The sequence below is a fragment of the Eleutherodactylus coqui genome, chromosome 6, assembly GCF_035609145.1.
Source record: "Eleutherodactylus coqui strain aEleCoq1 chromosome 6, aEleCoq1.hap1, whole genome shotgun sequence".
NCBI classification, from domain to species: Eukaryota; Metazoa; Chordata; class Amphibia; order Anura; family Eleutherodactylidae; genus Eleutherodactylus; species Eleutherodactylus coqui.
The window spans coordinates 199,954,573-199,968,473 of record NC_089842.1 but is presented as its reverse complement, the minus strand read 5'-3'; the positions used below and the strand labels follow the sequence as shown (position 1 = coordinate 199,968,473).

Sequence of the window (13,901 nt, the reverse complement as noted above, 5' to 3'; positions counted from 1 at the left end):
GCCAGGGACACCATCACGCCGGGGCCACAGACGCCGGCTGGGAGGTGAGTATTGTGGGTTTTTTTGTTGTATTTTTTTTTTTTAACCTCACTCGAGTATAAGCCGAGGGGGGCTTTTTCAGCATAAAAAAAGTGCTGAAAAACTAGGCTTATACTTGAGTATATATGGTATTTTAGATTCAGTTAAAATATATCTTCTAAAATAAAAAGCTAGACTGTTCCCCTATATGGATTAACTGTATGCAGCATTGCTGCTGTGCAAATTCAGTTAGGTTATTTTTTACAGTGGTTACTTTGCACTATTCATTTCACAATGTCCGTTTGCTATTCATAGACATCAATTCGCCCAACTGAGGCTTTTTTTTGCCTTATAGAACAGCATAGCAAACTGCATTAGAGTAATCTAATACATTGTGTTTGTATACATTTTAAGATTATGAGACTATGAATAACGAATGCCACTATATGCCTATACAGTAGCATTCATCAAAGGTACCATCCGGGAGTATCCATCTGGAAATCCTCCTGATGGAAACCTCAGTCAGACACTGCAAAACTCTGTCAAAAGAGTCTTACTTGTCCTCCAGATCTTTCCAGCCTGCAGTTTCTAAGGAATGATGCATGACGTCTTACATTTACTATTGTCAGCCATATTATCTCATAGAGCTAGTTTTCCTGTTGTGCAGCACATATGAGAATGTTGTTGTTTTTTTTTGTCTCCCTCTCTGCTGTTATATAGTAATTGCAGCCAGTGAGCTTTTCTCAAATACCTTTCACTGTGCGCACATGCTAGATTGAAACAATCATGGATATTTACAAAGCTGTTTAAAAGTTGCAAATTTGGTGCAATAGTCGCTTGCACTAAAACTTTGCTGCTTTTGCTCCACTATGCAAGAAGGGTGTGTGGCTGCTATGAACAAACACATTTATGTATAATTTACGCCAGAAACTGGTATAAGTTATACTAGAAATGTACGCTCTTCATGTATTAGGCACATTGTGCGCTGGGGAAAATTATATTAAGACCGGCATTTAAAACGCCTACTATTTCTACACCATGTCCTTCTCAATGAAGGTTCCAAGGTGGTCACACATGCTCAGTCTTGCTTCTCTGCCTGTTTCCCTGGGTATGTGAAGGGATCCCTGGTGTGGTAAACATCTGCTCAGAGGATTTGCTGAGCAGTTGCAGTAACACTGTCTTATTTTATCATTCTTCTCTGCATCTCCTGCACAAGCAGAGCAGACACTGAGATTCAGAAGCAGCCAACACACCCCAACAGGCATCCCTCCACATATACAGTGGAGCAGAGAGTGAAGGAAGACTGAGCAGGTGTATTCACCTCGACACACTTAGACCTCATGTCCACTGGCAGATCGAATTCTGCATGTGGGAGCCCGCAGCGGAATTTGACTTTGCCTGCAGCCAAGGACACTACTTGCCCATCTTGGTCTTCATTTTTTTCCCTGCTGATATGTGCGGAAGCATCGGCGTGCACGGCGCCACACATGCGCAGTGGAGTTTTTTTTGTTTAAAAACTCCTGCTTTCCTGCGGAATCCACAGCCCGTTTGCAATTCAATTCAAGATGGTCCGCGGATTGGACAACTTCCGACAACTTCCATTGACTACGATGGAAGCTGTCGGTTCAGGGTCCGCAGTAGAATGGAGCATGCTGCGATTTATTTTTTTTTTCCGGACCAAAAGGTCAGCAAATCAAATCCACATGTTTTATTTTGTTTGCAGATGCCCATGTATCCCTATGGGCGGCTTGATTTATAGATCTTCCGCGCAGGTGACCCGCACGGATCCCGCAAATCAGATCGGCCAGTGGATATCGGGCCTTAGGGCTCTTTTACGCAAATGACCTGTCAGGCACAGATGTTCGACAGGTAGTCTCAGCGATAATCGTTCCTGTGCTTTTATACAAGAACAACCATCGCTTAATGAATGGAGGAGGAATGGGCTGGGGACATGCCCACCCGCCTACATTCATGGTAAAAATAGATGAATGACTGCCTGTTTTCATAGGCCGATACATCATTCAGTTTTTTTACATGCAGAAATTGAATGATGAACGAATTCTTGTCAGTCGTTCAGTTAGGGCATGCATTTTCAATCGGGGATAATCAATCACATTCCTGCTGTATGTGGGAATTTGAATGATCTATCAGCCTGTGTCAAAAGGCCCTTAGGGTGGATTCACATACGTTGTAATGTTACACGACAAAAAAATCCACCACAAATTCCACACATATCACATACAAGTTGAGATGCGGATTTGCTGTGTAATGCCACCTCGGCATATTTACTGAAGTGAGCACAGAAGTGCCATTTAATAAAAACAGCAGGTGGCGCTATTCCAACTTTAGACCTAGGATATAAACCTTTTTGATACTGTATTTAACCATAAACAATAGTTTAAAGGGGTTGTACCAAGATTGACTTTTATCACCTATTCATAGGATAGGTGATAAAAGTCTGATTCATTGGTGTTTCACTGCTGATTTTCCCACCTATCTTAAGAATGAAGGATCCCGTGTCTTCCTCTTCAATGGGATTACTAGTGATAACCAATCACTTATACTTGGCTATTTCTGTCAGCTGTATTGAAATGAATGGAGTGGCGCTGCACATGTGCGACTTCCGCTCTATTCAATCTCCATGTCACTGCAGGGAGGTGCTGCGAGCCTGCAGTGACTAGAATTGGGGTAGAGGGTCTCTGAACCATCGTTCTGTGGATCAGTGGGGGTGTAAGTGGTGAGACCCACACCGATCGTTCTTTTATCACCTATCCTGTGTATATCCTGTAAGTCAATCTTGATACAGCCCCTATAAAGCTTTAGGTACGAAAAAGAAGAAAATCCTTCTGCATTGCTGATCCGTAATTATTTCTAGTTTTATATATTCTTATATAATTATTTGTAAAACACTTACTCTAGTGTTATTGGTTTGTTTGTCGTCTTATGCCTGAGCTAAGATTTCTGTTCATTCTTTAGGTCCCGTCTCCATGGAGAAGATACATTACTGTGAGCGTTTCATAGAACTCATGATTGACCTGGAGGTACGGTGTATTGGGAACTATTACATGTTGTATATGAGTGCATATGGGTTATAATACAGCGGTATCCTAGATACAGCACAGTTAATTCTGAAAAAGAGTACATAAATACGCTTTGTTAGCTGAACTTGAATAAACCTCAGTGTCGGCTCTTGTACAGGTGAGACTGTGGCATCCAACAGTTGCTTTAGTAACCGTGCCTCGTTCACCTTTCTTTTAGCATCCTCCACCATCAGTTGTACACCTTGCTACGTTTTCCTCTTTTGACATGTTAGTAGTAGATTTTACAATGACTAATTTCCTTTTCCACCCCGTAGGCTTTACTTCCCACACGTCGGTGGTTTAATACAGTGCTGGATGACTCCCACCTCGTTGTCCATTGCTATTTATCCAACCTCTGTAAAAGAGAGCAAGAAGGACACTTGTTTTCTCAGGTACCTTGTGGTTTACACAAAAAAAAGAAAAGTTTTAATTTTCTAAGCTTGTTTGAACATTATTACCATCTCTTAATAGCTCTTGGACATGTTGAAGTTTTACACTGGCTTTGAAATCAATGATCAGACAGGAAATGCCCTGACAGAGAATGAGATGACAACTATTCATTATGATCATATCACTTCACTTCAGGTAGGTCTAAATTATCAAATGGATATTAGTATGGTTGTCATTTTTAATCCTGGGATTCTGGTAGTAGCTAGAACTTAGTTTGAGAGCCACAATGTAAGATTTAATAGTGTTTCCCCGAAAATAAGGCACTGTCTTATATTAATTTTTGCCCCAAAAGAGGCACGCAGTCTTGTTTTCAGGGCGTTTCTTAATACTCACCTAGCAGGCGGCATTCGGGTCCCTTGCGCTGGTTTCCGGCGCTGCTTCAGGCTTCAATGTAATCCTAAACGCTGACAGAACATTGCTTGCTAGTAGCGGGGCTTAAATACCCCGCCTCCAGCAAGCGATTGCTCTGATTGGTTCATCGAATGCCAACTCATTCAGTCAGGGCCGGTGCTCGATTAAGCAATCACAGCCATTCATTGAATTATATCATTGGGACACGAACGCCGCCTACTAGGTAAGTATTGTTTTTTTTCGTGCAGTTTAGCTAGGGCTTATATTTCAAGCCCCCTGAAAATCAGGGTATGGCTTATTATCGGGGTAGGTCTTATTTTTTGGGAAGCTAAGTACTGATGTTTAGTTCAGTTCTGTCCATTTTAGGAATATTTTGTGGTTTAAATACTGTGAAATGATAAGCTCCAAGTGGAGTGAGTGTGTGCATGCTTTTCCATTGCAGTGCTATCTTTAATGCATTGCTCTTGGGTATTCTTCTTATCACGCTATGTAAAAAAGATATTACCAAAGTGAACCAAAAATTTGACGTTGTCATGTCATTGCTATCTGTGCTAATTCTTACACATTTGTCCACATAGAGAGCAGCTTTCGCCCATTTCCCAGAGCTGCACAATTTTGCGCTTTCCAATGTGGCAGCTGTGGATACTCGGGAATCCCTTTTGAAGTGTTTTGGATCACTAAGGTAAGTAAACAAAAGCTGTCCATTGCACGTTACCATTGTATTTAAAGGGGTCGTCCCATGGTAAATGTTGTTTTATAGTTAAATGTAGCCTTTAATTATAAACATTTTTGTATTTACTCTTATTAAAAAAAGTGCTTCTATTCCCAGATATTCCAGGACTAATATTAGAATAGCGCCACCTGCTTTTTTTCATTTGAAGAACCCTTGTGGGTCTGATCCACTTCATTAAATATTCCAAGATATTTGCACCTACTCACTCTTGCTTCTGTGCAGTAACACCTGAAGCAGCTGCTCAACACCAGAGATCCCGCCACACACCCAGTGGTGCAGAAAGAGAGGCAAGACTGAGTAGGTGGAACAATTATTGAGGTGGACACAGAATAGAAACAGTGGGTGGCGCTATTCTAACATTAATCCTGGAATATCCAAAGATAGAAACTTGTAAATAGAAAAAATATTTAGAATTATTGCCTGGATTTAACTATAAAAATATTTGTCTCATTTTCTGATAGGGAATGTTCCCCTCTCCCTTATGTCTAGAGTCGATCTGCCTTGTGATCATAAGGACATAAAGGAGAGTGGATTCTGTGAGTGTGATGCAGGATACGTAACAATTCATACACTACGCCATAAAGCTCCATCCATACTGCTACTCTTATCTTTAGTATTCTTTATCAATGCCGTTGAGAGATGGTAGCCTGGGCCCTAGTGAATGCTCCCAGAGCTGCCATGGATTTCTTCATATTAAGCCCTGCTTGTTGGATGTCGTTGGGGCTCATGCCCACGACCAGATTTGTACCCGCGGTTCCTGCGGCGGAATTCCGCAGCTATTAGACTCTATTGAACGTAATAGCTTTTCTGCCAGCCAATGCCAACATGCAGAATTTTACTGTGGATTTACACGAGCGGTAAAAAAAATGCGACATGTTCTATTTGCCACGGATTTACACAGCGAAAGGTCTCCATTACTATAATAAAGAAAAGAAGGCGGGTGCGTATTGTTCACCACCGCGGTACTCTGATGCATAAATCCGTGGGCATATCCCACGACGGTCGTTGGCATGAGCCCTTAAGTGTACAAAATACTGAATTATTGGAGTGTGTTCTTCAAATGACCACATGAGCAAAAAATCACAGCACGTTCTATCCTTTGGCGTTCCACCAGAACGTCTTGCCCGTTGTTTTCAATGGGACCTTTAAAGACAGCGCGTGGCAATTGCATGCCGTGCGATGTGATGTTTCCCACTGAAATCAGTGTGATACCGCTGCAATCCATTAACGTGCATGAACCCGCCTGAGGATTGCAATTTCACGGTAATGCAAGCTAGTTTTAAAATGAAAAACTCATAGCATCCGCATGAAAAATGCATGTTGGTAAGCGCAAGAGAAACTCAGCCCGTTATTCCCCTTGCCCATGTGAATCTGGCCTTAGGCCTCCTGCACACGGGCAGATCTGCATTGCAGAGTCCGTGGTGGGAGCAGCAAATACAGGCCCATAGCATGCTATGGCATATTATGATTTCATCTCCGCAAGCGAAAATCGATTGTGCACAGACTGCTTCCATTGAAGTCAGTGGAAGTCGTCCATCCCGCAGTGAGCACTGTGAAAGTATCGCGGGGTACGCGTCATCGCCTTGCGCCGACGGCTACTGCGCATGCACGATGGAGCGCTGGCCCGGCATATCCGCAGCATTGACAGATGACACCTGACAGGTACGCAGGGGTCACCGGCCAGGCAACGGGTCGAATTCTGCTGCAGGAATCCTGCATGCGGGTCCGACCCGCCTGTGTGCAGGAGACCTTAGGCTGGATATTTGAGATTTATTTTCTTGTAACTTATACAGAGCAGACATGTTGCATGGTAATGTACAGACCTCGAACCTCAGCAAACTCTTTTGCTTACAAAGTTTTTTTCATTTCCAGCTCCAACACACTCCACCAAGTGGCTTCGTACCTCTGTTTACTGCTTGCTTTGACTGAAGAAGAAGAGACTAAATATGACAGGGAGTTTCTGTTGGAGCTGCTGGTAAGTTCAAAAATGTTTGAGGTATTAAATATGTTACTGTTGGTTGTTTCTTAGGCCCTGCTTACATGGCGTATTGTGCTACGGAACTGACATGGCATCAGCGAGCATTGTGACCATCTGAATGGGAATCGCACCATAGTCTATCCAGTTTAGATTTGAAATCTGCATTAAAAAAAAAATATATATATATATATATATATATATAAATAAAAAACTTCACATCTTGACACGGATTCTGTGACTGGTTACCTACATTCACATTAGTCCCATTAAATGAGGCTGATCCGCATGCAGAGCCACAGCTGCAGTTTTGTAAACCTTTGCAGAATTCTACACTAAGGGCACTTTCACATGACCGTTTTTATCTTCAGTTTTTTGTGAGCCAAAACCAGGAGTGAAGAGAAAGTATAATGGAAATATTTGCATGTCTTCTGGATTTTGGACGCACTCCTGGTTTTGGTTCACAAAAAACTGAACATAAAAAGTGTCGTGTGAAAGCGCACATAGGGTGTGTTTACATGTAGCTGATTTGCTACAGATTTTGATGCGGATTTTGGAGTAGACCTGAAGCAGATTTCACCCTTTCAATTTAAAGGGGTTTTCTGAAAAATGAAGCTGGGTGTCACATGGCTGTAAGCCCATTTGCACAGTGGTAATTACGTATTTGCACAGACATGTGCATGTTTTCCTGTACTTGTTGTGTGCAAATAGGTAATTAGTTCAATATGGGCTCTTTGCCTGTACAAATGCGCAGAAAAATAGAGCGTGTGTGTGTGTGTGTGTGTGTGTGTGTGTGTGTGTGTGTGTGTGTGTGTGTGTGTGTGTGTGTAAAATACGCATATGTGAACGAACCCATTTCGCAAATTGTGTGACACAGGCCTAATAAAATACATATATAAAGGGTTACAATCAAGAGAAATTGAATACTCCTGTATCCCAACGGCTCCCCGTCCAATGTTGCGGCTTCATTCCTTACGGAATCCGGAAGAAGCGGATGGTTGCGCGTTGTTCATTGTGCACATGACCGCTCAGCCACTCACAGGTTTCAGCGGCCATAGAAGAATTGCTGCTGTTACTACTCCTCCCTGTGTATTGTCCAATTAGGGCTGGTAGTGATGCGCTGCGAAGAGACATGCTTTTTGACAAGGGAAATGGTAAACCCGTACATAGAGGCAGATTTTGATCAGCCAAAATTCAGCTGTTCAATTGTCTCTGAGATTGTGTACTTGAGCAGTGTCACCAACGTCATGACAGACTACCTGCCATCATAAGGAGGAACGTTTGCATAAAGTGGCAAATGATTGGCTGATCATACCATACAATCTCATTTTCAGCCAATCATAGCCCCAAAAAATTAGAGGACATGTTTGATACATAAGAGTTTGCTATTGGCCATCAAAAACTATAATTTGCGTATAATTTTCATACAATGTTGAGCTGAAATGGTCAAAATTCTATCTTTATCGGCGTCCTAATAGCTCTTAAGCCATGGCCAGGGGCGTGGGCTAAATGTAACTTCATGCACCAAAAACACGTGAAACTAAGCTAGAAGGTGGTACAAAGTCAGACTTGACAGTCTCTTAAAATAGTTTAGGTTTGTTGTATGTGTTAGACAGTATTAGGTCCACAAGCAAGGAAAGAGAGTGTCCTGGCAGCACACAGAACAAATCCACCTGGATGAGGCCATCATGTATGCAGTGCCAGCATTACGGAGCCTGAGCCAAGGCTCCAAGGGAATCCACAGCAGAAATTAAAGACAGCGGCAGCATATATGGTGCAAAAAGATTTTCTTCTTATTTATTTCTCCGAGTAAAAATCAGCAACGGCCTTTGTCACGCTCAGTTAACAAATCACATAGTAACAGTCATATAGACTGACATACCTACATAGTCCAATCCCAGTAAAGTGTACACCCACATATAATTAGTTTCACCTATTAACAATTTGTCACAGACATTTAATCAAATATATACCACTCTAAACCGATACAATTCACATAGAGATGGTCCAGGATCCATATGTACTCCATCTTGTCCAGAATCCAAGTAGTTAAGCAGTTTCAGTGTCCCAGTATTACAACTGTGCGTGTCTGGCAAGATAACACATCACGCGATATCATCAGCTATAATGTGAAGAGAGCGCATGTGCAGATGTCTATGGAGAGACGCTAGGGCCAAAAAAGCCAGAGTCATTAAGGAACGAGATATATCGCATGAGTATCTTGTGATCGCAGCTTGCTGATCCCGTTTGCGCAGACGTGATGGTCCGTGAGAGTATCCTATATCAAAGGAGATAGAACTCTCTCTATCAAAAGTAGGGGGGCACATAAAACTGCACCTTCAAGACATCAGTACTATATAAATGTTCAAAATCTGTTATATATGAAGCATTGCCACCCTAACCTACCCGGTTTCCCCGAAAATAAGCACTAACCTGTAAATAAGCTCTACCATGATTATCTCAGTATTTTCAGGGAGGCTTCAAATATAAGCCCTACCCCAAAAATGAGCTCTTGCTGCATTTTATTTATATATATATCGCACTGTGGAGGTGGGATTTGTGAATTGTCTGAGCCATGGCATTACTAAGCCTGCTAGGTAATGTATTCATTATAACTATATATATAATGAATACATTACCTCGGTAATGCCATGGCTCAGACAATTCACAAATCCCACCTCCACAATGCAATAGCTGTGATTTGATTCTTCGACCACTGCTCAGCCAATTATTGCACCGTTCGATGAACCAATCACAGCAATCGCATTGGTTCATTGGGTTCTGCATTGCTTGGCTAAGCAGCGCTCGATGGCCAATCAGAGCCATCGCTTCCTGGAGGAAGGCCAAGGACTGCAAGGAGTGCATTGGAGCTTCAGAGAGCAGCAGGAGGGACCTGGACAAAACCTGCTAAGTAAGTATAATAAGACATTCTCCCCCCCCCCCCCCAAAATAAGACCTAGTTCCTCTTTTAGGACAAAAATTAATATAAGACAGTCTTATTTTCAGGTAAACCTGGTATGTATGGGGTTCCTTGCTTATCGCCATGCACAGGAGTATATAGCAGGACCGCAAAGCTTTCAGTGTGTGTGTGTGTGTGTGTGTGTGTGTGTGTGTGTGTATATATATATAATATGTGTGTGTGTGTGTGTGTGTATATATATGTGTATATATATATATATATATATATATATATATATATATATATATATATATATAATATAAATAATATTCACACACAGCAGTAGCAAGGAGTCAGGAGACGCCTAGTATCCTGTATCCTTTCTGGATATTGGACAAAGAAAGTATTTGTTGTCTTCATTTCACGCAGCTTCGGACTGAGCAAAACCTTCAGATTTTGCAAGTGGAGAGTTGTGGAGTTAGGCCCTTGTCTGCTGACACGTTCTAGTCATCCTCTACTGGTGCACAGTGCAGAAGTGCAAGATGAAATAAGTGTCTTGGTGCAGCCGGATATATTGTAAACTGTAAATTCCTTTGGAAAAAAACTAAAGAGCAATGACATGAACTAAATGGAACATGTTACCCACCTAAAACTACACACATGCATTTAATGCCACTTTCACTGCCTGATCATCGTGGGGATTGTTATCAAGTAGTGCCAACTTAAAAGCTTCAGATTTTCTATTTTTCTATTTGTATTTCTGTTTTATAGAGTGCTCTGCTGCTGTGCTGAAGCTACATTTCATCTCCATTCCCTTGGGTTGTAATTCCAGACACTGTTTCTACTCAGCAGCACTTAGTCACAAAATATAGATTGCAAAGTCCTAATCGGCCACTAGATGTCAGTCCATCCCGTATTTACTTGTCAGCACGAGCCATATACAATTTGATAGTGTATTTTTGCTACATTGTATACAAGCCTGTAGGAATGTGTGCTTGTAACAGAATGTCTGTGTGGGGTTTTCTGGCGCACAAAGCCCTTTCCCTCCCTCACTAATTCATTTAATGCTTACTTGCACATTTACGTATACATATAAACAAATCCGTTCCATACTGCTGGCTGAAAATTCTTCTTTTGTCTTTACTCCTGTTTAATGCTGCTTTTAGACTATGTTCATTTGAAGGAGTGAATTAGCGAGTGACTTCACCGCTAACTCATTTGCACTCATGCAGCATGTTTAGACAGGCAGATCGTCGTTGAGAATCAGTCACTTCTCGCTCAGTGCTTCACATTCCTATGTACAACACTGAGCGGGGAGTGTTTGAACACACCAACAAGTGAACGAGCCAATGATGATTTTTAGTCCTGCTGAAACTGAACGACAAATGAAAAGTAGAAATAAAAAATAAATCTTGTTATTTGTATAGCACCAACTTCTTCTGCAGCGCTTTTAGGTAATGTATTTATTACCGTCCACCAACTGGGTACTCATTTTACCAACTTTGGAAGGATGGAAGGCTGAGTCGACCTTGAACCGGCTACCTGAACCATGCAGGGATTGAACCCGCAACTTTCAGGTCGTTGTGAGCAAGAGCTTTGGTCTGCATTTCTGCTGCCTTAACACTCTGTGCCACATGCAAGTTTCAAGCAATTCGCATTAGTCGTTGGCACGGGTATAAACCAAATTATTATTGCTCACTTTTGCTCGTTTTAACTTTTTTTTTTTTTTTTTTTAACGATAATCGTTCCATTTAGGAGCACCTTAAGCCAGTGCTCCACAGTGTTACATGGCAGAGCAGTGTTGGATTTTTAGTGATTATTGCAAAAACCCAGTTACTGTCCTTCCCCGTAGTTACGATTGCTCGCCATGTGGCGCCCTAGCTTTAGATGTAGACAGTGAAATGCAAAGTTTAGACACATCTGCTGAAACCAGACTATTGTCACCTTGATGTCAAGTCCAGTTAGCCAATCTGTAGATTTCACTTCTAATCTGCAACAATTTACAGTGTATATGGGATTTTGAAAAGCCTAGACACGCACAGAAAAAACTCAAGACTGATTTTTAAATCTACAGTATATTTATTAGATTGTGCCTTTAATGTGATGAACATGGGAATTCTGCAGCTACATCCATGACAAAATCCACATGTAATATCAGGTTATTTTCCCATTTTACACTATCCCATCTCGTTCTCTGACACTCTCACTCTCAAAAATTTTTTTGTCTCTACCGTGACACTCCTACCTATCTAACACACAGAAACCTACATACCAAATGTACTCAGCAGTTTATAGACTCCCTACAGTCCTCTTTGTTACCAATCTCTTCACTCTCCTAGCCTGATCTGACGGCCAAACATTATAATGAAACCCCTAAGCGCACCCTGGACGCTGCCTTAACGCTCCGACCCTCCACCGCAGTCCTGGCACACTCCTCAAAGACGTTGCCAACAGCAGTGCTCTAGATGTACTGAACGCCTGTGTAGGAAATCGCAGGTGTCAACAGACTTTGACCATTAGGAGATTATGCCCTTCATCGTGTCTAACCAGCCAACTTCACCCCTGTCCTCTTCTCACTATCCAATGACCCTAAAAAACTCTGAGACCTTTCACCCCCTCTTTAGACCTAAAGTGTTGCCGTTCATGACAGATCTTAGTGCAGAAGACCTGGCCACATATTTCAAAGAGAAAATTGAGAATATCCTGCTGGAAAGAATATCACAAACCCAAGTAGCTTTGATCCCTTTCATTCCTCTCAACATTTGATCCTATAACAGAAGTAGTCTCCAGGCTTCTCTCTTCTTCTCACCTTACTATATGCATTAGTGACACTATTCCCTCACACCTCATCCAGTGTTTCTCCCCAGCCATCATCGGTCATCTCACTACAATATTTAACCTCTCACTTTCCTCTGGTTTCTATCCCTCCACCCTCAAACATGCAGTTATTTCCCCTTTATTAAAAAAGACAACTCTTGACACGTCCTGTACTGCCAACAACCAATCCGTCTCCAGTCTCCCTTTCATCTCCAAACTCCTGGAACGTCTGGTCAACTATCGGCTAATTGCCTACCTGTCTACAAACTCTCTTCTTGACCCCTTGCAATCTGGGTTTAGTACTCTACATTTTACAGAAATCATTCTTACAAAAGTCTTAAATGACTTACTGACAGCTAAATCTAATGTCGGCTACTCTCTACTGATTTTTCTGGATATCCGCAGCATTTGACACCTTGGATCACAACTCCTCCTTAACATGCTCTGCTCAATAGGCCTGAGAGACGCTACTCTGTCCTGGTTTTCCTCCTACCTCTCTGACCGCTCGTTCAGTGTATTGTACTCTGGTCTACTTCTTCTACTCTTCCTCTTGGGATTTCTCAGGGTTCAGTCCTTTCTTCCCATTTACACACCCTAACTGGACAAATTATCAGCAAATGTAGCTTTCAGTACCATCTCTACACTTATAGCTTGCAATTATACACCTCTCCTCGAGACATCACCCCTTCACTACTACAAAACACCAGTGATTGTCCGACTGCTTTCTCTGAAACTATGTCTTCTCTCTATCTAAAACGAAATCTTTCCTAGACCGCTCTTTTTGTGCTTACATGTTCAAACTTAGTCTTGACATATTCTGTTTGTGACCTTACCATAACTCCTTGGTAGCTTGCCCACTGTCTTGGGGTCATATTTGACCTTTCTTTTGCCCTTATATTCAATCACTTGAACCCTCATGTCACCTGCACCTCAAAAACCTCTCTAGAATCCATCTTTATTTCACAGTAGAAACAGTTAATGCTCTTATTATTGCCCCGATTTCATTCTCAGCTTGATTACTACTAATCAGTTTTCCCCTCACCAAACCCTGCCCTCTCCAATCCATCCTGAATGCAGCAGCCAGACTCATCGATTTGTCTAATTGCTTCCCTGATGCCTCAACCCTGTACCTGTCACTGCACTGGTTGCACTATAGAATTCAGTTTAAATGTATTACTCCCATCCATAAAGCTCTCCACAGTGCTGCACCACCCTACATCTCCTTCTACCCATGCTCTCCATTCAGCCAACGACCTCCGATTTAATTCCGCTGTAGTCCAAACCTGCCACTCCCGTCTCCAAGACTTTTCCTGAGCTGCACCAGTTCTCTGGAATGTGCTGCCCAACAGCCACAATTTTAAGTGTGTCCTAAAACATTTAGAAGGCCTATTACATCCATTAAATGCTTTTCCTCCCATCCCCTTCAATACCCTTCATCCAAACCTGATCACAGGATCACCCTCACTATATACATATGTAGATATTGGCTGGTGACCGCCTCCATAGTATCATGTATACTACCCTATTTACATAAGTTGGTCGGACCACTGCACAGAACAGGGACTTGTCCCTCGTGTC

General features: G+C 42.1%; 1 protein-coding gene across 1 annotated transcript in view; it reads left to right on the top strand.

Moving 5' to 3' along the window:
- Positions 1 to 13,901, top strand: part of AQR (aquarius intron-binding spliceosomal factor) — a 117,498-nt gene that overhangs the window by 20,325 nt on the left and 83,272 nt on the right. Inside the window, exons 10-14 of the mRNA XM_066608583.1 lie at positions 2,995 to 3,059; positions 3,374 to 3,490; positions 3,570 to 3,683; positions 4,478 to 4,581; positions 6,505 to 6,607. Of these exons, the coding sequence (XP_066464680.1) occupies positions 2,995 to 3,059; positions 3,374 to 3,490; positions 3,570 to 3,683; positions 4,478 to 4,581; positions 6,505 to 6,607 (503 nt within the window). The remainder of the gene's footprint in view (positions 1 to 2,994; positions 3,060 to 3,373; positions 3,491 to 3,569; positions 3,684 to 4,477; positions 4,582 to 6,504; positions 6,608 to 13,901) is intronic.